The 27,456-nt window shown below is 33.4% G+C and overlaps 1 protein-coding gene across 2 annotated transcripts; it reads right to left on the bottom strand.

Annotated features, from left to right (window-relative positions):
- Positions 1-987: 987 nt before the first annotated feature.
- LOC142335866 (ras-related protein Rab-3-like) lies at positions 988-25,175 on the bottom strand. Of its 2 annotated transcripts, none has more exons than XM_075384211.1 (6): positions 24,776-25,175; positions 5,920-6,062; positions 5,475-5,580; positions 4,991-5,149; positions 2,069-2,182; positions 988-1,766 (listed from the first exon to the last, which is right to left on the bottom strand). In XM_075384211.1, exons 1-6 carry the CDS (start codon positions 24,782-24,784, stop codon positions 1,608-1,610), a joined length of 690 nt encoding a protein of 229 aa, XP_075240326.1. In that variant the 5' UTR covers positions 24,785-25,175; the 3' UTR covers positions 988-1,607. The 2 variants fall into 2 exon arrangements, with proteins under 2 accessions (XP_075240326.1, XP_075240317.1); XM_075384202.1 differs by lacking the exon at positions 24,776-25,175 and adding an exon at positions 24,602-24,652.
- Positions 25,176-27,456: the final 2,281 nt, after the last annotated feature.

The following is a 27,456-nucleotide window of genomic DNA, read 5'->3' as shown; positions in this document are numbered from 1 at the left end:
ATTTCATATGCTTAAGATGAGTAAAATTACCAAGAACGCATGTAGGTTTCCGAAGTTATAAACCTGAAAATTGAAAAATATTTGAAAATAAGAACACGCATCTGAATTCTTTAAACTTTAAAGCAATCTTGACAGTTAACTGCGCTCTCATATAGACGACCATACCTTTTTAGCTCATTATTTCCAATATCCAATGAGAGGTAGGAGAGAGTAAATTTACCCCTCTTCAGCCTATAAATTAAATGTACAAAGAAGGATAAACAAAAGGAGACAGAAATAACAATCAAAAAACCAAAAGAAATGTATTTAGTATATCCAAACAATCAAAATTATACTTAGTAGAATAATTACAGGCTAGGAGAGGACACGCAACGAGGTCCTGTGACTTTGTAAAAAAACAATTTTGTATAAAAGCAGCCTTTTAACTGCTCTAACTTATTACTCCAGCTAAGCCCTGAGAAAATTACCTAAATGACATCCAATTAAATCTTGTTTAGAGCAGAGAACAGCGACGGCAGTTGATTATTGACGTGTTTGCCGAGTGGTCCTATGAATGAGTAAAAAATTAAGAAAATGAAAAGTGATTGACAGCAGAAATCGAATCACGTGCCTTCTATAAATTTTTGAGTATACTTAAATTGTCATTTATTTTAACAGAATTAGCAGAGTCGCAGGGTTGTGACCAATTATGCAAAAAACCCTTTTCGAACCAGATCGCCATGTTCTTGTATATGAGTCCTTTTAAGTTATATTCAACTAATTAAACAATTTGGAAGCTCAATTACAAATTGAATTCCGCTTCATTTTAGTTTTGTGCATAATCGAATTTTCAGTAACACAAAATCTGCGCGTCTAGTTGAATGGCAGCAGCTTTTGAACTGAAGAATACGATTAAGATATTCCTCAGAATGCATATGATTTACAGACTTCAGAACAAATTTTAGTAGTTCATAGATATGCAACTCAAACTCTATTAGGGAAAAGAAATAGGCTAGAAATTTAATTAACTTTCAGATTGAAAAATTGGAAATCAGCAAAAGAATAAAATTTCTACAAATTTAAATATTCGTCAATAAGAGATAATTTGCTAGATAATTTTCTAGATATATTAAATTGTATGCAGTAAAATCACATCCATGCATTCATTTTCAATTAACAATATTTAGCCACAACCTAAGTAATTAATTGAACATTGCTCTCATGGGACGCAAATTGTACCGCACCACCATTGACAAAACTGCATTTGATTCTTACATTCATTCATTCATTCAATCAATCAATCAGTAATTCGCTCCTTGGTTGCTGTTCAGTTCTAATCTAGCTGCGGCCAAACATCCGCCTCACAGTAATACTAAACATGGAAGTTGAAACGTATACATAATTTAAAAGACATTAAACGGAATGAGATTTGTTCGGAATGTAGAGAAGATGACAATTTTAGACTTTGTGACCAGTTATTGTGGTGGGGTTGTTTGTTGACAAAAACAGATATCCAGCGATATATTGTCCATAAGGGTTGCGACTCGTGAGCGCCTCTACAGTTATCGGGTACTTTCTTGCAGCAGAGAACTGCATGAGCCGACCACACTAGGGACGAGGGGTTCCTGCTAGCAGCCACAGTTAGAGTGACCTGGGGGGTGGTCGCTGAGTCGGGTTCCACCCTGTTTGCCCCCACTGGGGTCACCCGCTGCCTCCAGAGACTCGGCCATCCTCTCGCAGATGATGTCAACTAGTCGGTCGAACACCTCCTTCACGTTGATGTTCTCCTTTAGTACAACCACAGATTACATTTCAGAAAACATTCAGACCAAAAACGCAGACAAAAATGGAAGAAGACTCAGACAAAAAAAGATCTGCGCACTTTTATATTCAACAATTTGGTGACATGGCTGTTCCAAGTTGGCTATACAGCCAAATTTATTTACATTTGATTCCTTGCCCGCGTTCAAAATCAAATTCAATTGAAATGTTTATGGAGTCAAAAAAAGTTACTACGCCCCAAAAAGCCATCCGAGTGAGGGTACTTATGATGAATGCAATTGTTTATCTATGATATAACATTGCTCACTTTGGCGCTAGTCTCAAAGAACTCAATGTTGAGCTGGTCAGCGAGATCTCTGCCTCTGTTGGTCTTCACTACCCGCTCCTGCTCCATGTCGCACTTGTTACCCACTAGAATCACCTGCAACGTTATTGGGTTGGTTCACAACGCGTTCCAAAGCAGGCACATAGATGGCACAGACGATAAACAATACAGTTTAAGCTCCATTAATAGAAGAATTAAATTCCTGTCAATAATGAACCCTTAACTTAATAACCCGATCATAAAATCAGACAAGTATTGTTCGTTTGCAGACAATGTTTGACCCCTTTCATTTGCAGATTAAAGCTTAAATTTTCACCCCATCATTACAGACCATCTCGAGCTTTGAATTGGCATTTTATGAGGCATCTATCGAACATATTTACAGCAACTGAGTAGCAACTCAAATCCATTTTGTAATCTTAAAACGTGGGAAGAGCGATTCAGAATGGATTTCCTTAATTGTTTTTTTTGCATGTACCTACTTTTGGAAAAATATTAGCAGGTAAGCAAATTGACAATAATCATTCAATTAAGAGGTAACTAAAAACCATTTATCCTTGAAAGTCAATTCAGGCCTGCAGTGATACAGCCAACAATATTAACTTTCGAGGCAAAACATTAATCAATGAAGTATTTAACTTTGCGTCGTAAATGAGTTAGTATCTGAATTAACGACACATGTCAGCAACTTAATTATAGAAGAAATCTTTAAAACCTAATGCCAAACCTTGAAAAAAAATGCAAAATTACCTAACACGAACTTCAAACATCTCTTTAGAGCCAAAACTTTTGTTTTATCCCTGGATTTTTTGATGCAAGCAAAATAATTTTTAAATCGAACCGCAAAAAAATCGCGTTTCTGTAAGACATTTACTAATTCCAAATATTCGGGATTCTCCAAATGAAACAACTACAGCAGATTTTCAGCACGAAATTAAAATAAATGATAACCTACAATATCCACCACATTCGCGACGAGAAAAAAAACAAAACTTAACTTGACAACGAAAAGAGACCATAGAAACTTATTGCACACAAAATACAAATTTATCTGCATGGCTTTTAATGAGAACAGTAATATGGCAACGAATTATTTTAGTTTTGTTCTGAAAGAGGTTTCAAAGTAAAAATTATTTAAATAATTTTGTTTAAATATTTTTTTACTTTGAAAGTTCTTGCAGAACAAAACTAAAATAATTCATTGCCATATTACTGTATTCATTAAAAGCCATGAAGAAAAATTTGATGAGCTCAAATATAGTAGCATTGTTTGAAACACAAAAATGGAAAGACAAGATATAATTTTTTAATCCCAAAAACACCATATATCAGATGATTGTCGAAGTGACTCATGGATACGTGACAAATTTGACAGCCTAAAATTGCAAAAAAACGTATGAAAAACTGCACTAAAAATAAACATTTGTTGTGAGCATTACTTCAACGTTTCTGCTTCAAACTAAACCATTTTCTTTCCAACAATCAACACTATTACATTCAAATAAATAGGCTGTTAAGATTTATAATTTCATTTTTTGGTTTCATGTTTTGTTTAATAACTTGCTTTTAGACCATATAAGTGCTCATAGGAAAAAGCTACAGAAAATCAGTACTAAATTCACATCAATGTCGTAACATTTATTTAATGCTGGCCCAAGGAAAATTCTGCTAAAAATCAGTTACTTGCAACTCTCATCACACGAGTTTTCACTCCAAAACAAACCGACTAAACGTCGGACGAATACGACTGTCGAGGAAACAATTTAGAAGGGTGGATAGGCTAGAGAAACTTCTATGGTGTAGAAACTTCTAACAAGGGAGGGGTTCGAACCCCCGACCTCTCGGATAATTGGGGTACATTAACAACTACGCTGTTCAGGCCATGTACGTAAATGCTCTGAGTCAGCTTTATTTCAACAACAGACTTTTTTTCCGAATGCACGAAACTCAAATCACTAAAACATCAAAAAATCAAACTTGAAAAGGTCACTCGAGCTGTGAAATAAAAAGAATATTTTAGAAGAAAACGGTCAAGCAAAAACTTTGCATTAAAAAGATACATACACGTTTACAATAATTGCTTCCTTCGAAAGCAATTAAAAAGTTTTTACTGGCCAAAAACAAACTTATATGATTATCTAAACCTAATTGAATTAATATTTATTGTCCATACACTTGAACTTATCAAACATTTAAACAGTTTTTAATGAAAGAACATCAACGGCCACTATTGAATATTACTGCGGGAGGTCAGATATAAGCAATGAAGCTTTTGCTCCAGGAAGAAAGTTCTAAAGTGGAATTTTAAAAAATAAATTAGAACTTTTACGCCCAAGTTTATTCTCTTTTCATCTTTTTTTAAAGCTATTGCATTTCATGCTTTCATTTTCCCGTTTCTCCATGAAAAGCTATTGGATAAGTCTCCGACAAAAACGTTTAAATCATTCTCACCAGTCGACCTTCTTTTAAAAGCTGGAAAAACATTTCCATATCAATATAAGAAATTTTGTTTGTGAAACTTTTAATTCTCTATTAATAAAATGTTTTTCTTGCAGTTTTCTGCTTTATTTAATCCATAAAAATTTGACTTATTTCAAACTACTGCCTAATTTAGTTGTTCAGGTCCGAAATGTCAATAATCAATATTTCGTCTCAAAAAATTGCCTTCTGATCTCAATTTCCTAATGCACATCAACAGGCCTACTTGCTGATTTTGGTTACCGAAATTACCAGATGAACTATCTAGCGAGCGACAATGTACCGTATCAAAAATCCAAATATTTCATTCAAAAGCTACTCACGAGCACAAATTTCTCAATTACATTAGTCATGTTCAATATAACACTGCATCACCTTCATCAAGTTCACTATAGAAATAAAAATAGGGACCAATCACGTGGATACCTGAGCGTTGTCCCAGGAGTATGTTTTGATCTGAGTGGACCAGTCTTGCACAGCTACGAATGAATCGTCATTAGTGACGTCATACATGAGGATAAAGCCCATAGCACCTCTGTAATAAGCGGTCGTGATTGTACGGTAGCGCTCCTGTCCGGCAGTGTCCTACAAATACGTCATCATTTCAAGAAAAACCAAAGCTGCCATCTCAAAAGCGTTAATTGTCTTTTCATAGGGTCGTCTTCTTCCATTAAACGGTGCAACAAGCTTCTGACAATTATGTCGACCGAGAACAGTGTAATCAGATTTCTATCACTTATTATCACCAACTTCCTTCGCAATTTAATGTGAACTATTTAAGAATTGATCTAACGATAATTAAAGATAAAGATACTGGTTCCTTGCCAGTTAAACTCCGATCGTTCAAGATCTCAAAAATCTCTCAGATCCCTTTTCTCTTTAATGAATTCATATTTGAATTGAGTCTAACCCAAATTTGCAGTTTGACTCGTTTGTCGTTTCTAACTACTGTCTTCACTTTGAAGTCAATGCCGACAGTAGACACGAAAGCGGAGGTGAAAGAATCGTCTGCGTATCTGATAACAAAGCACAAAACAATTAGAACGAGACCTTACATCGTCAATGTAAAAAAATGGTCAGCTTCACACTTAAAAAAAGTGCCTCCAAATCTCGGAACCTCCCGTTTCAGATCACCCAGATATTCGCTGTATATGAAATTTTTCTTTTTGATATGACCATTCATTATAATTTGTTACACCTCTATAGTAGCACGCATTCATTGCAAGGATTAATCCAACCCTTTATCAGGCCAATTAAGCCATTAACAGACCAAATACTGCATATACTGCAAATGTACGAGCCAGAATCCTGGTATGCTTCTGAAAGAAGACAACAAAAGATTTTATGGTAATTACCTAAATAGGAAGCTAGTCTTTCCTACTGATGAGTTGCCTATAATGAGAAGCTTGAACATGTAGTCGAAGTTCTGGTCGCCTGCTCCTCCACCAGCCATAACTGCGGGACCACCGCCGCCCCCACCCATACGACTATCGCCCATCTGAAAGGCAAGAAGAAGTTTAGTTGACATAACTAATCATAACTAATCTTTACATAACCAACCTAAAATGATTAATTGAGCAACAGTAAAATTGAGCGTGGAAACAATTATCAAAGCCAAAATGCCTCAGCAAGCAAGATAAATGTTATTCTCATAATAATGTCCAGCCAAATAGGGAATTTCAAAATTATCTGTGGAGATCGAAGACCTGCTTTGTAGCAACAAATGCGCTAACAAAATGATACAGTCTAATCAAGAGGGACTCTAGCAAAAATATAATAGCCAATATAATAAGAATGCATATTGAAAATACATATCTATTAGTCAAAATAAGTAATGTTCAGTTAATTATTTTATTTGGGGAGAACGTCAAATAGGTCAAAAGACTTGTCAAAGTGATGTTTCCAGTCAAAGTGATTTGAGGTTTAAAAAATGAGCCGAAGGAAACTAACAAGCTGTTATACGGGCGTTCAATTGTATTGTGCCGATTCGACCGGGGTGTGCGTAGGTGTAGCAGGACAGTAGGTTTACTAAGGGGCATCAAATGATGCTATTAGAGCTCATACAGGCCACTGGTAAGACTAAAAAGTGAAAAAAATGAAACCAACTTCTGCGCGCTTTTCATTCGACTGTCTGTAGTAAACTACCGCACTTGATTTCAGCTGCTTAAATTGTGCACGAGAAAGAGCAAATTCGATCAAGCAAAAATCAATTAGTCAAGCGTGATAAAGACAATCTTGCATGAAAGCATTACCAGAAAAAATGGAAACAACAAAGAATTGTGCCATATCTCGAGAACAATACCAAAAACATATGATCACGGGCGGACCATAATGATAACGTGCATGATAAGCCCTAGACGATTCCAGAATATCATAGTATAACACGCCGTCGCGCAAATTTAGTATGGACTCTTTCAAGCATCTTTTTCCCAAGTTTATATCGTCGGAAAAAAGTGTGCTGAAAACAAACTCTGCGAAAATTATGTCAAAAAATATATCTCGGCATATCAAACCAAAAGACGGTTCAGGTGAAAAAAAATCGCATGTCTTGCAGAGGCCAAACAATTTTCTGCTAGTCACTAAAACAGTAAACACGCTACAGTATGCACTCATGTTTCTCTCTTTAACTAATTTTTTCTATCGTCCTGATGCATTTTTATTTACAGGATACTTTTAAACGGGACAGTTATTTTGCATATATGCGGCTCCCTGACGACTGCCAAAAATAAATTTCACCAAAATAGAAGAACTCAAACTCTTGAAAACTGTATCAGGTTTTTTTAAAGCCGAGCACTCAATGTCAGTAGAGTAGAAAATGCCTAAAAGTCAATAGCAAATTTTGAGTTACCATTTCTAACAGAAAACATCGACCAGTACTAAAGATAATTAACATGATAGGCAAACTGTTTTCATGAAGTTGCTTAAACAATTTTATACGCAAATTTGTTCCTTTTGTCCTAATATTTCATTTAATAATTGCAAAATCAGAACATTTACAAATTCCTAATTCTGGTGTTAATATATTTACATTGCAAAAAAGAAAAACAGGTATTCATCTTGACCAAAAAAATTCAATTATCTTGGAAGTATAACCATTGAGTGCGAGCATCTGTGGAACCTGGTTGCATCGTACTCAGGATGATAAGTTCGATAATTATCAAAATATTATATCAAAAATAAATTTCTGGCGAAAAGGGATTCAAAAATTGTAGTTCAATTTCCAGCTCAGCTCGTTCCCTCTTTTATTTGAGAGCTTAGACAACATTTGCACAATAATTTCTAGTTTGACTAGCGAATCATTGTCTCAACCGGGTTTCAATTACCTGACCTCCAGACTGTCAGTCTGACATCTTTACCACTAGGCTACAATGGCTTTGTTTTTCTTTCACTCATAATCGCGCTTAAAATAGGATCAAACTTTATTTCAGAATGAGAGCGACTTATATCACTCAAGCGCGAAAAGTCAATCAAGAAGTCGAAGAATGTTCTAGAACAAAAGCACAAAAACGGTCCAGCGAAAATTTTGCATGAAAAAGAAACACGTTTACAGTAATTACTTCAATTTTCGCTCGAGAGCAACTAACAGCAAGCGAACCCACAAGTGGTCTTTCCTATAAACCAGCAGATTAAAAATGGGAAATTAGATCAATTTCCGTATATGATGCGCTCCCAAAATAAAAGAAACAAAAAATTGGCACCGCAGCGTAATGAGAACATATTTTAAAATTATGATTGTAAACAGACACTCCTGCTCTTAAAAAAAAACAAATTTTTGTGTATGGTAAACCCTCAAAAATTAATTGTGCATCAGCCCCATTATTTTTTGGATTTGTATGATGCGACCCCATATAAAAATTTGGCCGCGGAGAAATCGAGGGTTCTTAGTTGTCAGCGCGTGTAGTGTGGTATGGGTGTAGATGAATGGGGGCTGTGGGTTGCTAGTGGGGCGGGGGTGATAGGGAGGTGTGGGACATGAAGGTTGCAGGTGGTATGTCAGGGGCGGGGGTAAATTTGGGTGAAGTTGGGGGGGGGGGGGGGGGGGGTTAGTATTTTGGGTAGTGAGAATAGACTGTTGTCATATCAAAACTAATCACAAAGACCGTTTCACTTTGAACATTACCAGAGGTTACTAAACACTGAACATTAGAAACACTGAATACTCTAAATATTAATGCCCAACGTTTGAAAATAAGTCAATAGTCAGCTTAGAGAGGGAAAGAATCTTTGAACTCCGATTGTACAAAACTGAAACCATGACAACGAAGTTCTATCAAATTGCCAGGTTCAATATTGACCAAATCTGTAATTGTACGTTGGAAAGGTTTGCAGGGAAAGGCACAAGTATCGACCACAAAAGTGCCATTTCTCAATTCATTCATTTTATTGACAAACAATGTTTTTTAGCCAAAATTTTTTAGCCAAAAAGACAGTTGCATTCCGAGAGTTGCTTGTAATCCAAACACATATGACGCAGTTTTGACCTTTATGCAACAAATGAGTCAATCACAACGTCTTGTTAATCTGAGGTTCAAGCTACGGAATCAAGAACACTCGATTTTACTAACAATCTGTAACTCGGCTAAAATTTGCGCGTAACTAATCTGCTCCCTTTTGACATAAGCTGATAATCCGAAAATAAATGGACGCATTTATTAGTGGAACAAACAAGGTCCAATTTCTGCCAAAAATCTTTCATCTTTTACCCTTGTTATTTTCGCAAGTTTTAATATTACATAATTAATAAGTTCAGCATTTTCATTACTAGTTCAAAACATTATATTATATCAAAACATTACATTATATTTAAAAAAATTTTCAGGAAAAAATATATTAACTAAAGTAGCTTCAAATTAAAGACAAAATCTAAAAATGCATGCGCTCAGATATCGTGGATTTCAGTTAAAAACGCAGAATAACATAGATAAATTAAACCGAATAACGTCGAACGAATTGCATTAGAACGACAGGCAGGCAGTTTAATTTAGTGGGGGTGTAAAGAGTGCCATTAAGCTCGATCACAACCGCCTTTACTTTGCAACGTGAAAAATTCATTTGGGTGTCACTAGTAAATCTTCCAGAACAAAAATCCAAAAACGTTCAAAGAAAAATATTGCAGACCAAAAAACACCTCCAATTCCAAAAACGAAACGCCACCCAATCTTAGATAACACCCAAGGAAAAGTAACCCACAAAAAGAATTTATAGCTAGGACATGATTGAATATATACAAATATTAGATATATTTACAATGTCACAAGTGAACTTGCGCGTAATACCTGCTGTGGTAATTCTCTAATGCAGCAATACCAATATTCAACTCAGAAACATTTCAACGTTTTCAATTTTACTACAAATCAAATATATAATTCACTAGCTCTTGGTTATTAATAAGATAAGAATCCTTAAACTTATGGTATATATTTTTTATTCAACACATGTTTTTTTCCGATGTTTTCAGGTTTCAGGTAGAAAATTAAATTCCATACGCATATTATACAATTTAGCAGCAAGATATTTGATAGAAAATGTCTCAACTTTCTTCTTGCAGCAACGTATATCAAGTAATTTTAGCTCAGATAGCCTCGTATTCCTCCACTTTGCATTAAATTTAAACAATTCATTACAATAATCCTCAAAATGAAAAGTGCAAACAGATTTAAGAACCATTTTGGGTAGCTCGTACACTGTACCATGTTTAAGAAACAAATAACTTCAACTGCTTGATTTTCGTCGGAAGAATATAAACTTTAACATTTTTTTCTGCAGCATAAACAATGGTAGTAAAGAAGAGTAGCTACGGCAACCAAATTTAAGAACACCATATTGAACAATGGGAATTACGTTACTCGAAGAATATATTTTAAGTTGTGATCTAGACGAAAACTGTCTCGCTTTTAAAACAGTTCCACATTTTTTTGTGACATGCTCAAAATGGCTGATAAATAAAAGTTTTGCATCTATTCTAACACCAAAATAATTGCACAAAGGGCGAGTTTGGTCAACTTGAGCATCAAACAGATATTCACTTGCATCTATTTTGGAACCAGCAACCTGCATTTTCATTAACATAGTCTCTTCAAGATTAAGTACCAGTTTATTGTGATTTCAACCAGTTACATATCTTCGCAAGTTCGAGACTGATTTAAGCACGGCTGTTTCATATGGATGTAAAATTAGTGTCATCAGCAAACAGCAGGACATTAAGAGTACAATTGTGAGGTGTGAGGCAGATCGTTAATATAAATTAGAAATCGTAGAGGACCCAGAATTGAGCCTTGTGTTGCCCCGCAGTGAGATAATTCCCAATCAGATGGCACATGGTTTGAACACTCTTTGAAAAGATTCAAACCACATAAAGCATTTCCCCGGACACCATATCTTCCAAGTTTTCTCTGGAGTAGTTGATGAACTATAGTATCGAAAGATTTCTTCAAGCCCAAAAAGAACGAATTGATAGAGTAATAACATATATTATTATATATAATAATAATAATAATAATTGATAGTTTTTTCCAGAAAAACGCATTGTTCTGTGTGTTCAACGAGTGCATCAATAGTGCTATGGTTGTCGCCAAACCAAATTGACAGCTTGAGAGAATTCGTTATTTTTTGAAATGCCACTTAAGGTGGTGGATATTGTGGCTTTTACAATATTGTTACTTATTAGGTCATCTCCCGAGGACGACTTATTTTGCAAACTTCGGTAAATGAATTCAACCTCATGCTTTGTGTGGAAAGAGAACATGGATTGAAAGGACCAACATCAAGTGCGGCTGTTAAAAGATCACTGTTTTTCCACCAACGTTTGCAAAGAAATTATTTAAGAAATCTGCGTTGCTCTTAACCGTCGGGAGCTTATAATTTTGTGTTCAAGTGTTCAAAAGCGGGGGAACATTAAACAATAAACTAAACCGCCTCCTAATTCACACTTAGAGAGCTGCGCATTTAATGCGGATAAAGATGCCTTGTGGTCCATGCCTATGCCTATGTCCTAGAGGAACTTAAATAAACATATGCCGTCTCATGGCCGAACAAATTACCAAACACAAATGATGTTCAATGTTAATATGAGGTTTTATTATTTTAATTATATTTGTTTTATTGGTTTAATTGGTGTTTTATTATTTAAATAATGGTTTTTTAGAGTTGATACAAGTTTTCATAATTTTTAAATTTATTTATTGACTTTCCAATTTTTGAGTTCTTTTGATGTCTTGTCATATTATCATAGTAATGGCATATTATTGACAGGTGGCATATCATATTAAGGGCGTTGAAATAAGGTGCAAGAGGTTATGGTCATTATTTTTAGTGAACAGATTTTCATGTTATAGTCTTCGACACCACTTCCTCGCAAAATTGCAATCACTTTTCGATTTTTGCCTGTTTGTTCTTCTTGTAGTCGTATGACACTCTGGATAATGACAGCTCCAATGGTTATGTATGAACGTATACAAGATGCTATTGAATGATTTCAGTTGATAGCTAAATGCTTTCACGACTGAATTTAATTGTTTTCACAAAGTGGAAACGTATTTTCTAACTTTGCTCTTTTCGTTTCCTGTCTACTTGTTAATTCTTCTCACTAAAGACAGGTCTCAAATCTTTTCCGGTGAAATGCTAGAAATGCTGCATTGAGTTTTGGTCGTAAGTAATGCTTAATAATTATATTTGATTTTGTTGTTTGTCTTGTCTCTTACTCTTAATGGCAGTTATCATCGGCCCTCTATTTAGCTGTCGTTTCATTTGTTCATTTGCTCTATTTAGCTGTCGTTTCAAAAATTTTCCAACTCGTCCTCATTTGGTGGACAATTAAATCGAAGACGTGGTTCAGTGGGGTCGGAACATTATGTGCAAACGCAAATTACCGAGCTGCATTGTTTCCTATTAGAATCACACTGGGATGATTTTCCGTGTGTTGTGTGTTTGTGTGTGTGTGTGTGTGTGTGTGTGGGGGGGGGGGGGGTATTTCCAGACCCCTCATCAGCACATTACGTAAATTAACTCAGAATTTTCTGAAAATTATTAGTACAATTAAAATTAAAGTTAGAGTAAACCTACGTAACAAGTGCTCCAGAATTATTGAGCAAAGCATCATGACCTGCATGACAATTTCAAAAATTAAATTCTGAAACAAATCGGATAACTAAAAAGATATTTCTAATTATTTGGGTAGATTTAGAAAACAGTTGAAAAATAAATTTTGTAAAATATTCAATTTCACATTTGAGACAACAGGTTGGTGAGAAAGTCTCTTTCCCAGAACTTAAAATAGACTTACAGCCTTTCTATGTCCGCTCGGTGTATCAAATTGCTTTGTATCACACAATTGTTTTTATACAAAATAAACCATTTTACTACTATTAAATAAAGAAACAGTTTGCGAATTTTAATACATAATGTGCCTGTTTAAATCGCATATTCTGCGCTTTTAATTATCTAGCATCCGAATTTTAATTCCACAATTTTTGTGACTACCGTTATCTAAGGTTTACTATGCTTTAGAAAATTTATGGGCATAACCCAAGGTCAAGCCTAAATTAATTCGACGAAATCAAAAGTACCACTTTGTTTGAAGTTTGTTACGTATAATGCATTTTCCGCAACATTAGCTGGGCTAAATCCGACATGTATATTTCGTCCAAATCTGAATTAAGGATTCTCTGCGTGGTTATGAACTCCAAAGCCGCAACTCAAAGCAATAGCTATTTTAGATTAAATTGCTCAAACTATGAATAGGGTGTTGAAATATAAGCGTGTAAGACAAGCTGGTTGAAATATAAGCAATGACACTCGATCGAAGACGGTCCATATTTTATTTATTTAACCCTTAAAAATTAGGACTGCTTAAGACAGCTTGAGTATCTCTGCACTTGGAACCCTTCGTTACCGAAGATTAACAGGGTAGTGCAAAAATGAAAGACCACTCAAAGGAAACTTGAAGTAAGGAAAGAGTGGCTAAGCTTCCATCATCATAAAATTGACAGAAAAACAATTTTTCAATATGATTTTTAAAAACACATGAATTTTCTATAGTTTTTGCTGCATTACCCTGTCTCATATGATAAGAAGGAAGCTCGGTATTTTGAGTTCGCACGTAATGTTCCGACCCCGCTCATCCACATCTCGGCTTAATTGTCTACCACATGAAGATGGGATAGAAAATTTCTATCAAATCACTGCTGACTTTTTTTTAAAAAAAGCCGCTTTCGACGGCTGAGCAGATTTGCCATTAATACTTGCCATTTTATTAAACCTAAACTAAAGAAAATAACTAATTCGTTGTTCTTCACTAGAAAAGAATTGGAACCAGTCCTTAATGAGCATCCGTAACAAGCAGACAAAACTAATGTCGGAAGAATTGCTCTCAAACGACAGGCGGATGGAAAAACATTTGACCCCACAGAGATTCAAACCATTGACCTCCCATTTCATAACTAGATATACTGCCAACTGTGCTATTTTGCCCTTATTTTTGCTATACTGCAGCCGACTTTATATTAGCAACAAGCTTTACTTCTGAGCGAGAGCAATAAATATCACTCAAAAATGAATAACGAAAGCGTGAATCCACTTGAGAAGTCAAAGAATGTTCTAGAAGAAAAACGCAAAATGATCAAGCGAAAAGTTTGCACAAAAAAAAAAACAAAACGTTTACAATAATTGCTATGAACATCGTTCAAGAGCAATTAAAAACAACAACAGCGGCTAACATAAAAAATACACTCATGTTTTTTGAAAGCAATTGGTTCCAAATTAAAGAAAACAATTAGATACGAACTGAAATCATTAACCACGTTTGTAAAACGATACTTTATAATTCCATAAGATAAGACATTGGGAAATGTCAAAGATTTTTTTTCATACCACTACAAAAAACAAAAACAGTACAAAAAACAAATCAATTTTGCGAGAAAACGGTTTCGATAAATCCATTATCTATTCCTTAAGGAAAAGAAATTTTTGCTTTCTTGTTTTTTTTAGTGATATGTGGGGCAAAAAAGTGATGTGCTCGCTCGTTACTGAGACTAGGTAAGAAGACAGGAAAAGGGCAAGGCTAAAAACAACGTTTTGTATTTTTCGAAAACAATTAAATCAAAGGACATGAAAATAATTAGTTATACCTAAAAAAATTATGTTAACTTATTACCCTAAACAAGACCATTGAGCACTTTTTTGATTAAAATATGTTCTACGTTCAAAACAAGAACGTCAAATACAGACAAAAGCAAAAATCAAATAAATTTGTTTCGAAAAACGAGTTTTGAAGCCTATATATATTCAATTTTGCTTTCTTGTTATGCCAGAAACGTGATATAACACATGTAACTAATGTAACCAGGGAACAAATAGACAAAAAACAGATGGAGTTAAAACATACTTTTTCAAATCAATTATTTTTAGTCATCAAAAAATCTGCAAAAGAACAAACTTATTGAACATTCAATTAACCTTTCAAATGAAGCCCAAGGGACCTGTATTTTAATAGAAAACGTAGGTTAACAAAAAATTGTCAAATACAGACAAACATCAAACAAAAAAGATTCGAAAGACCGGAATCAAACCCGTTTTAATCAACCAATCCACTTAAATCTTTAGATCAACTGCGCCTTTTTTCCACGCCAATATTATGACATGGGAAAAGTAATTAACGGAAAAGGTAATTAACGAAGATAGGGGACGAACAGAAGACGCAAAGCTAGGAAAAATTTAAACTTTCAAAAAATAGTTTCAAATCATGAAAAACCATCAGCTATCAAGTCAGGTCATTAAATAGGTTCCATCATTCCTTCGTCGGAAGCCATTAAGACTTGTCGTCAGTCAAAATGAGCCACTGAGAATTGTCAGAAAGCAGAATTGGTCATACGTTTTAAAAAAGAATATCAAATACAGATAAAAAATAAAATAAATTAAATTTTCTTTTTTGAAAAGCCGTTGTCGAAACCAAAAAAAACCATAATTATTTCACTAAAAAAAAAATCTCAATTTTTGTCTCCTTTAGACGCCAAAATGTGATATGATATGTGACCAGCGTTTAATGAGACAAATAGGCAAAAAGAACATTAGAAGAAAAATTAAAAATCTTACATTTCTTGAAAAAATAATCTTGAAAGCCATGAAAACCATCAGCTAACAAATGAAATTCAACCATCAGCTAACAAATGAATAAATTCTTCTAGAAAACGGCATCGAAGCCGTTAAAACCATAATCCATTCCTGAAAAATTTGTAAGTTTTATTATGCCTATTTTTTGAACTCCTATTAGCAAACCCCTATACAACCCCTATTAGCAAACTGATAATGTGACAAAACCGAAAAACCTGAAAAATGGGAAAATCCCAAAAATGATTTTTCTGTGAAACAAGTAGTTTTGAAGCAAGAAATATTTACTTAAAGCGTGAAGCCATTTATAGAGCTTAAAATTAAATTTAAATGAAGATGCATTCTGTCTTTGTCAAAACTAATCTGCAAGTTGACCAAAAAAATCAGAAGTGGAAAAGCTCTAAAATCCCTTGTTTATTTTGAGAATACATTAGTTTGGAAGTCAAAACGACAAAAGTTTTCTACTCAAAAGTTTAAAAACTTCAACTGGCTGTTCATGAAACCAAATGAACCTGTCACTGAAAAGCTGAGTTTTGATAAGAACTGTTGTGTTCTGTAATAAACATAAAAAGGTCGATATTTTTTTGAGAAAAAAAGCCAACTGATTACAATCTGGATTATTTTTGGATTTTGGAAATCCACGATCAGACCAAAACTAGTCTTGGTATTACTCTTCGCATTAGGAACATGCAAAGGTTTCTAGTTTTATATATATATATCTATATATATATATATATATATATATATATATATATATATATAGATATATAGATAATTTGACAGTAAGGTTCATATATCAAAGAAAAATGATGCTGTTTGTATAATTAACGAGAAACATTAGCTGAAAACAGGAAAAATTTCCATTCCAGAAAACTCTCAAAGAAAGCGAAGATGTAGATTAAGCCTTTCGTGAAATGAAGCAAATTGTGTAAGTAATTTTCAGGTCTTCACTTCTGGCAGATTTAAGCAAAGTTGACTAAAGAAGCTTATTTCTTGCGATTTTCGATAAAAAAAGGCCAATTTTTTGAAATACGTAGCAAAAATTGGAGCCAAGAATGAGATGAAAAATTTCATCCAAAATCTAGTATCTTTAGAAAACAAACCAAAAACAATTTTTATAATCAATTTCAACATAGTTTAGCAAAACTGACAAAAATATAGACAAATTCCAGAAAATGTGAAAAAGGAACGGAAATCGGTCTATTGTTCAAAATTTTAAACCTCTATAATTCCCTCAAAAAAGCGGAAATAAAAAAGATCACTTTGATCCCAAACTCTACACTGGACGCGATTTCTAATGATAGCACTCAAAGCTCTCTAAGAGGAATATATCGATCGGCAAAAATTGACTGAACAAAAAAACCCATTTGAGTATGTAGTTGCTCCCCCCACAAAAGAGGGTAGCAACAATAATCTACCAAGAAAGCCATAACCTTCAAGGTTGCTGTTCAGCTTGCCCGAAAGTCAAAATATTAGAAGATAATGAAAAGATATAAGTAACAGTGATTTAGAAAAATTTCGTTTAAAAGCAATAAAAAAAATTCTGCACATCAAATACTAACAAATTTACAATAATTGCTTCAAACTTCGTTCGAGCGCAATGAATAACTTATAATACGACTACAAAAACGACTACAAAAAACAAAATCAGTACAGAAAAAAACAAACATCAATTTTGCGAGAAAACGGTTTCGATAAAACCATTATCTACTCCTTAGGAAAAAAAAATTTTGCTTTCTTGTTTTTTTAGTGATATGTGGGGCAAAAAAGTGATATGTGCTCGCTCGTTACTGAGACTAGGTAACAAGACAGAAAAAGGGCAAGGCTAAAAACAACGTTTTGTATTTTTCGAAAACAAATAAATCAAAGGTCATGAAAATAATTAGCTATGCCTAAAAAAAATATGTTAACTTATTACCCTAAACAAGACCATTGAGCATTTTTTGATTGGAATATGTTCTACGTTTAAAGCAAGAAAGTCAAATACAGACAAAAGCAAAAATCAAATAAAATTGTTTCGAAAAACGAGTTTTGAAGCCTATATATATATATTCAATTTTGCTTTCTTGTTATGCCAGAAACGTGATATGCGACATGAAACTAATGTGACCAGGGAACAAATAGACAAAAAACAGATGGAGTTAAAAGATACTTTTTCAAATTAATTATTTTTAGTCATTAAAAAATCAGCAATAAAACAAACTTATTAAACATTCAATAAAGCTTTCAAATGAAGCCCATGGGACCTGTATTTTATTAGAAAACGTTGATTAAGAGAAAAATTGTCAAATACAGACAAACATCAAACAAAAAAGATTCCAAAGACCGGTGTCAAACCCGTTTTAATCATAACCAATCCACTGAAATCTTTAGATCAACTGCGCCTTTTTTCCACGCCAATATTATGATATGGGAAGTGTAATTAACGGAAAAAGGTAACTAACGAAGATAGACGACGAACAGAAGACGCAAAGCTAGGAAATATTTAAACTCTTTAAAAAAATTGTTTCAAATCATGAAAAACCATCAGCTATCAAGTCAGGTCATTAAATAGGTTCTATCATTCCTTCGTCGGAAGCCATTAAGAAAATGACTTATACAATAAAAAAAAGAAACTCAGACAACGTCATTGAATTCAATTTTTTGGCAAGAAACTGGCCTCGAATTGTTAAAAACATAAATTCAGTAAACAAACTAACTATTCAAATGTGCCCCAAATATTTTATTAAAATCTATCAGCTGTATAAAATCTAGAAATTGAAAATCTATCAGCTGTAAATTGAAATATCTAAACAAGTTTGTTTACTCCACATGGAAGCCACTGAGAATTGTCAGAAAGCAGAATTGGTCATACGTTTTAAAAAAGAATATCAAATACAGATAAAAAATAAAATAAATTAAATTTTCTTTTTTGAAAAGCCGTTGTCGAAACCAAAAAAAACCATAATTATTTCACTAAAAAAAAAAATCTCAATTTTTGTCTCCTTTAGACGCCAAAATGTGATATGATATGTGACCAGCGTTTAATGAGACAAATAGGCAAAAAGAACAGTAGAAAAAATAAAAATCTTACATTTCTTGAAAAAGTAACCTTGAAAGCCATGAAAACCATCAGCTAACAAATGAAATTAGTAAATCGGCTCATATTTTCTTCCATTACAAGCGTTCCAAACCTTGAGATCTCTAATTATTCAGAGAATCGCAAACGACTACAAGAAAAAAAGCAATTAAATACAAATGTGAAATAAATGCCAAAAAATTCTTCTAGAACGCGGCATCGAAGCCGTTAAAATCATAATCCATTCCTGAAAAATTTGTAAGTTTAATTATGCCTATTTTTTGAACTCCAAAAAGTGATACATCCCCTATCAGCAAACTGATAATGTGACAAAACCGGAAAAAACCTGAAAAATGGGAAAATGCCGGAAATTATTTTTCTGTGAAACAAGTAGTTTTGAAGCAAGAAACATTTACTTAACGCGTGAAGCCATTTTGAGAGCTTAAAATTAAATTTAAATGAAGATGCATTCTGTCTTTGTCAAAATTAATCTGCAAGTTGACCAACAAAAATCAAAAGTGGAAAAGCTCTAAAATCCCTTGTTTATTTTGAGAATACATTAGTTTGGAAGTCAAAACGACAAAAGTTTTCTACTCAAAAGTTTAAAAACCTCAACTGGCTGTTGTTCATGAAACCAAATGAACCTGTCACTGAAAAGCTGAGTTTTGATAGGAATTGTTGTGTTCTGTAATGAACATAAAAAGGTCGATATTTTTTTAAGAAAAAAGCCAACTGATTACAATCTGGATTATTTTTGGATTTTGGAAATCCACGATCAGACCAAAACTAGTCTTGGTATTACTCTTCGCATTAGGAACATGCAAAGGTTTCTAGTTTTATATATAGATATATAGATAATTAGACAGTAAAGTTCATATATCAAGGAAAAATGATGCTGTTTGTATAATTAACGAGAAATAATAGCTAAAAACAGGCAAAATTTCCATTCCAGAAAACTCTCAAAGAAAGCGATGAGGTAGATTAAGCCTTTCGTGAAATGAAGCAAATTGTGTAAGTAATTTTCAGGTCTTCACTTCTGGCAGATTTAAGCAAAGTTGACTAAAGGAGCTTATTTCTTGCGATTTTCGATAAAAAAGGGCCAATTTTTTGAAATACGTAGCAAAAATTGGAGCCAAGAATGAGATGAAAAATTTCATCCAAATTCTAGTATCTTTAGAAAACAAACCAAAAACATTTTTTATAATCAATTTCAACATAGTTTAGCAAAACTGACAAAAATATAGACAAATTCCGGAAAATGTGAAAAAGGAACGGAAATCGGTCTATTGTTCAAATTTTAAACCTCTATAATTCCCTCAAAAAAGCGAAAACAAAAAAGATCACTTTGATCCCAAACTCTACACTGGACGCGATTTCTAATGATAGCACTCAAAGCTCTCTAAGAGGAATATATCGATCGGCAAAAATTGACTGAACAAAAAAACCCATTTGAGTATGTAGTTGCTCCCCCCACAAAAGAGGGTAGCAACAATAATCTACCAAGAAAGCCATAACCTTCAAGGTTGCTGTTCAGCTTGCCCGAAAGTCAAAATATTAGAAGATAATGAAAAGATATAAGTAACAGTGATTTAGAAAAATTTCGTTTAAAAGCAATAAAAAAAATTCTGCACATAAAATACTAACAAATTTACAATAATTGCTTCAAACTTCGTTCGAGCGCAATGAATAACTTATAATACGACTACAAAAACGACTACAAAAAACAAAATCAGTACAGAAAAAAACAAACATCAATTTTGCGAGAAAACGGTTTCGATAAAACCATTATCTACTCCTTAGGAAAAAAAAATTTTGCTTTCTTGTTTTTTTAGTGATATGTGGGGCAAAAAAGTGATATGTGCTCGCTCGTTACTGAGACTAGGTAACAAGACAGAAAAAGGGCAAGGCTAAAAACAACGTTTTGTATTTTTCGAAAACAAATAAATCAAAGGTCATGAAAATAATTAGCTATGCCTAAAAAAAATATGTTAACTTATTACCCTAAACAAGACCATTGAGCATTTTTTGATTGGAATATGTTCTACGTTTAAAGCAAGAAAGTCAAATACAGACAAAAGCAAAAATCAAATAAAATTGTTTCGAAAAACGAGTTTTGAAGCCTATATATATATATTCAATTTTGCTTTCTTGTTATGCCAGAAACGTGATATGCGACATGAAACTAATGTGACCAGGGAACAAATAGACAAAAAACAGATGGAGTTAAAAGATACTTTTTCAAATTAATTATTTTTAGTCATTAAAAAATCAGCAATAAAACAAACTTATTAAACATTCAATAAAGCTTTCAAATGAAGCCCAAGGGACCTGTATTTTATTAGAAAATGTAGGTTAACAAAAAAATTGTCAAATACAGACAAACATCAAACAAAAAAGATTCGAAAGACCAGTGTCAAACCCGTTTTAATCATAACCAATCCACTGAAATCTTTAGATCAACTGCGCCTTTTTTCCACGCCAATATTATAATATGGGAAGTGTAACTAACGGAAAAGGTAATTAACGAAGATAGACGACGAACAGAAGACGCAAATCTAGGAAAAATTTAAACTTTCAAAAAAATAGTTTCAAATCATGAAAAACCATCAGCTATCAAGTCAGGTCATTAGATAGGTTCCATCATTCCTTCGTCGGAAGCCATTAAGAAAATGACTTATACAATAACAAAAAGAAACTCAGACAACTTCATTGAATTCAATTTTTTGTCAAGAAACCGGCCTCGAATTGTTAAAAACATAAATTCAGTAAACAAACTAACTATTCAAATGTGCCCCAAATATGTTATTAAAATCTATCAGCTGTATAAAATCTAGAAATTGAAAATCTATCAGCTGTAAATTGAAATATCTAAACAAGTTTGTTTACTCCCCATGGAAGCCACTGAGAATTGTCAGAAAGCAGAATTGGTCATACGTTTTAAAAAAGAATATCAAATACAGATAAAAAATAAAATAAATTAAATTTTCTTTTTTGAAAAGCCGTTGTCGAAACAAAAAAAACCATAATTATTTCACTAAAAAACAAATCTCAATTTTTGTCTCCTTTCGACGCCAAAATGTGATATGTGACCAGCGATTAATGAGACAAATAGGCAAAAAGAACATTAGAAAAATTAAAAATCTTACATTTCTTGAAAAAGTAATCTTGAAAGCCATGAAAACCATCAGCTAACAAATGAAATTAGTCAATCGGCTCATATGTTCTTCCATTGCAAGCGTTCGAAACCTTGAGATCTCTAATTATTCAGAGAATCGCATACGACTACAAGAAAAAAATGCAATTAAATACAAAAGTGAAAATGCCAATAAATTCTTCTAGAAAACGGCATCGAAGCCGTTAAAAAGATAATCCATTCCTGAAAAATTTGCAAGTTTAAATCCAAACTGATAATGTGACAAAACCGGAAAAAATCTGAAAAATGGGAAAATGCCGAAAATAATTTTCATGTGAAACAAGTAGTTTTGAAGCAAGAAACATTTACTTAAAGCGTGAAGCCATTTCAAGAGCTAAAATTAAATTTAAATGAAGAAGCATTCTGTCTTTGTCAAAACTAATCTGCAAGTTGACCAAAAAAAATCACAAGTGGAAAAGCTCTAAAATCCCATGTTTATTTTGAGAATACATTAGTTTGGAAGTCAAAACGACAAATGTTTTCTACTCAAAAGTTTAAAAACTTCAACTGGCTGTTGTTCATGAAACCAAATGAACCTGTCCCTGAAAAGCTGAGTTTTGATAAGAATTGTTGTGTTCTGTAATGAACATAAAAAGGTCGATATTTTTTTAAGAAAAAAGCCAACTGATTACAATCTGGATTATTTTTGGATTTTGGAAATCCACCATCAGACCAAAACTAGTCTTGGTATTACTCTTCGCATTAGGAACATGCAAAGGTTTCTAGTTTCATATACAGATATATAGATATTTAGACAGTAAGGTTCATATATCAAAGAAAAATGATGCTGTTTGTATAATTAACGAGAAATATTAGCTGAAAACAGGAAAAATTTCCCTTCCAGAAAACTCTCAAAGAAAGCGAAGAGGTAGATTAAGCCTTTCGTGAAATGAAGCAAATTGTGTAAGTAATTTTCAGGTCTTCACTTCTGGCAGATTTAAGCAAAGTTGACTAAAGAAGCTTATTTCTTGCGATTTTCGATAAAAAAAGGCCAATTTTTTGAAATACGTAGCAAAAATTGGAGCAAAGAATGAGATGAAAAATTTCATCCAAAATCTAGTATCTTTAGAAAACAAACCAAAAACAATTTTTATAATCAATTTCAACATAGTTTAGCAAAACTGACAAAAATATAGACAAATTCCAGAAAATGTGAAAAAGGAACGGAAATCGGTCTATTGTTCAAAATTTTAAACCTCTATAATTCCCTCAAAAAAGCGAAAATAAAAAAGATCACTTTGATCCCAAACTCTACACTGGACGCGATTTCTAATGATACCACTCAAAGCTCTCTACGAGGAATATATCGATCGGCAAAAATTGACTGAACAAAAAAACCCATTTGAGTATGTAGTTCCTCCCCCCACTAAAGTGGGTCGCAACAATAATCTACCAAGAAAGCCATAACCTTCAAGGTTGCTGGTCAGCTTGCCCGAAAGTCAAAATATTATAAGATATTGAAAAGATATAAGTAACAGTGATTTAGAAAAATTCATTTAGTTTATAATAACTTGATAACAACCGAATAATGTCGGATGGAATGCTCCCTTAAGACTGGCGGAGGGCAATTTAGTTTAGGGGTGTAGCTTAGAAATGTTAGTGCGTCTACAGACTGAGACTTGATAGGGGTTCCCACCAGGATAGCAGTCAGACATCTTATCCACTAAGCCACAACTGCGTTAATAATCAACCGATAAAAAACTTTATATTATTTATATATATATATATATATATATATATATATATATATATATATATATATATATATATAAGCAACAAACTTCATTTCAGAATCAGAGCAATTGAAATCACTCAAAATGAAGCGTGAATAAATCACTTCAGAAGTGAAAGAATGTTCTACAACCAAAACGCTAAAGGATGTTCAATAACCAAAAAAAAAGAATGTTCTAGAAGAAAAGCGCAAATGGTCCAGCGAAAAGTTTGCATAAAAAAGACCATCACGTTTGCTACAACTGCTATTAAATTCGTTCAAGAGCAATTAAAAATTCTGCACATAAAATACTAACAAATTTACAATAATTGGTTCAAACTTCGTTCGAGCGCAATGAATAACTTATAATAAGGAGACAAAAATTTCAACGCAACTTAAAAACAGGAAAACAAAAACACTCCAAAAGCTTGAAGAAAATAGTCCTTAATATAATTCCTTAAAAATTGACAAGAACGCCTCATAACGAGCAAAGATTTGCAGAGAGCAAAAATTGGTACATGTACTCCTGCTGCTCAGAATACGGGATAAAATTCAATAAAGAAATTATCAAACATCAACATTAGCATTTGAAATATATGCATGCAAATAATCCAATCAAACCTATCTCATCATCCCTTTTTGCCAGACGCAAAAATCGCCCATATAATTAAGTTTGAGTAAAACACTTTCAATATTTTTCAAAACAAAAATACATTAAATTAACCGAACTAATTTTCTGTTAAGTATAATTTTAGAAACCAACAGATGTAAAAAATTATCAAATTCTTTGCTCAACTGAAATATATTGAAAAATTCAGACATCAATTTGACGTGAAGAGAATAATTTTTCAAATAACTATGTGGCAAAGAGAAACTTAATATAAAATCTGTGCTCAATAAACAGGAACAGTAAATGGAGTTCAGCTAATTCCTGTGCAAATAATATTTTGCTTCATAGTAGATTTAACTCACGAAATCTTGCAGAAAGCTTCTCGCATCATAAAACATGATAGAGGGCTGCGAATGCTGCTAATTAATCAATACTGCCAACTATAAAATTGAAAAGCAATACCTAAAAACATTAAAATCAGTCCCAAATGGCATAGTGAGATAGGATTATAATTTGAACTATTTAAATAAACTAACCAGAACCATTGCCGATATGTATCATCCGCGCGCTTACGGCACTACTCTATAAAATAGCGCAATAAAACTGACGATGATGGCGAAAAGATTAAACGTTAGAGCACCATTAAACCAAATCGATCAACGACTGCTGTTCAAAACAAAGCAGTAGCCTCAATAGTTTGTTTGTTTAGTTACAGGCTATTAATTGCTAAGCTACTCAAGTTCATATATGGTAATAATAATTATTATGGAACTAATGACTAAATATTAACAGACTTGGTGAACTCAAAGCGTGTCATAACTTTCCAACCATATAGGGAGTGAAGAAGCGTAAGAATGAAATATGAAAAGCGGCTGAAGGCTCAATGGAAAAATTGGAGTCATAATTATAAGAGACAAACTAGACCAACGCATTGACTCTCTCTGCTTGTGTGTGCATTTATAAATGTGTTAACATTGGTTGGTGAAAGGATAAATGTACCATATGTCGCTAATGCATAATGGAGCAACATACTTTTGACTTAATTCATAAACATATCATCTATCTATCCATCGGCTACAATGACTATGCGTTCATCTCAAAAACTCTCTCGAGTGAACAAAAATCTCCATCCTTATCAAGCAATGCCAAAGAGAAATGGGAAATTTAATGGCCCTGAAAAAATTGAATTCCCAGAGTGTAACATACAGGCACTGGTCAGTCATACACGATACAGAGCACCACGGTGAAACGCTTAGTGGGTTCAGAATTAGTCGGAAAATTACCCCCATACAGTCAAAATTCATAGAGAAGCCAAACAAAATCACAGAAACTGAAGTTGTTTTTAATCTGAATATAAGTTTTGAAAAGTTAGCTACAGCATAATTATAGCTTATTGAGCTATTACACGAGTTTACAATATCAGACATTAACCGCGGAACTAATCTTTCTGGTCGGCCCACAAACTACATCTGCAAATTCTACAACAATTGAATTAAACAAAACTACATCAAAAACCGAATTCTATTTTTCGGCACTTTTGGCTGTATTTGTAAGAACTCAAGACAACACACGTAAATTCGTCGGCTTAAAAGCACTCAACACGAGATCATAAAGGGACTGATTTCGTTTAAGGTAGACAATCATATTATAGAAAGATCGAACATTAAAAGTGCACTGACTGCCCGCATGACGATTATTTTTATATACGAGATGAGCGCAATATCAACTCAAAATAAGATGTAGACGCTAGTTCCTATTCCTATCCGAGAAAACCGCAATCAGCGCGATTAAAACAGCTTCACCTGTTAGCCACACATACTGAGGCCACCATATCAAATCTGTAATAATCTTTGAGACAAGTCTACTGCAAAAATATTTTGAAAATGTTTCTATTCTCGAGGAAGAAAATTGCTCTAAATATTTTGAGCAAATAGAAACATTGTGATAACGACGCAAGAATCCCGTATTGAACAAAATTCCAACCCTAAGGAGTAAAAATGACATAAATCATTCACAAGACATTAAGAAGCTTCTATGGACAACTTCATTCATCAGAAGCGGAGTTCTTCCCAAACAGAGCAAAAGACCGTCAACAACTGACCATTCTAAGTGCGATTATAGGGCTCTCCAATAAGGAGGCGAAAGTTAATTTGAAAATAAGGTTCAAAAACATGGTCAAATACATCGGAATCAATTCCAAGTAAAACTTGACTTCAGCCTATTCCAATTACTCACTAAATTGACTAAATTATTTGAAAATCTACAAAGAAGTGAGAAGAGTAAAATCTGATACCACTCCTGCAAAATCTTCACCACTAATATCTCCAAACCAATTGTTCTCCACAGGCCGTCTGATCCCCTCAGATTTCATTGAAATGATTTTTCACAACACGGAAGAAAAAATAGGCGGCGCATACTAAGATCACTGAGGTAAAGAAAAGAAATGAAAAAACGAAAGAAAAATAGTTTTATCGTTTTTAAAACATTCTCCACAATTGACGACACAAGACCCAGAGAACTTGCTATACCGAATTTGTTCAACCAGTGGCTGCTCAGAAGACAGACAACACACAAAAGAGCAGAACAAAAAATGTGAAAATTAGAGAAATTATTTTTTTTTAAATTTTTAATTTATTCCAGAAGACTAGCCTATTAAAAAATCTTGCATTTTCTTTTACCACTGTGAAAAATACCACTATGGCCGACAAGATTACCCAATCAAAATGTTTTTTCTCTCACATTTACGCATGGATATCCAAACACTAGTTCAAAAATTTTCGAAATAAGGCACAATCAGGCCACAATCTTGTTTCAATTTAATCAATTTCCATAGACAAACCAAATGAGATCAAAATTTGAGAATAATAAACATAGCCGGCAGATTGCCGGAATAGCTGCGAAAGAATAGACCTGCGTGCCATATAATAGAGATAGAAACAGATACATATCTAAATTGAAAAAAAAATTGACGCCGCTCAAAAAACTAGGTAAAAAACATTCAGCGATAAATTAATAAAGCTCGTTTAAATTCATTCAGCAGAAGCCTCTTATAAAGGACCTTTACTGCACAAATGAGTTCCTTTGACTTTAAACAAATTCAATTTAAACTTAAGTTTTAAAGTGCAAAAGTCATTTTATTGAGTGAGGTAAGTCACGTATGGTCAAAATCTAATCACGCAATAACCTAAAAACTTTTGCCAAAGCGAGTGAGAAATGA

This window comes from Convolutriloba macropyga, chromosome 1, assembly GCF_964194025.1.
Source record: "Convolutriloba macropyga chromosome 1, txConMacr16.3, whole genome shotgun sequence".
Lineage (NCBI taxonomy): Eukaryota > Metazoa > Xenacoelomorpha > Acoela > Convolutidae > Convolutriloba > Convolutriloba macropyga.
This window is presented reverse-complemented; position numbering and strand designations above follow the sequence as displayed.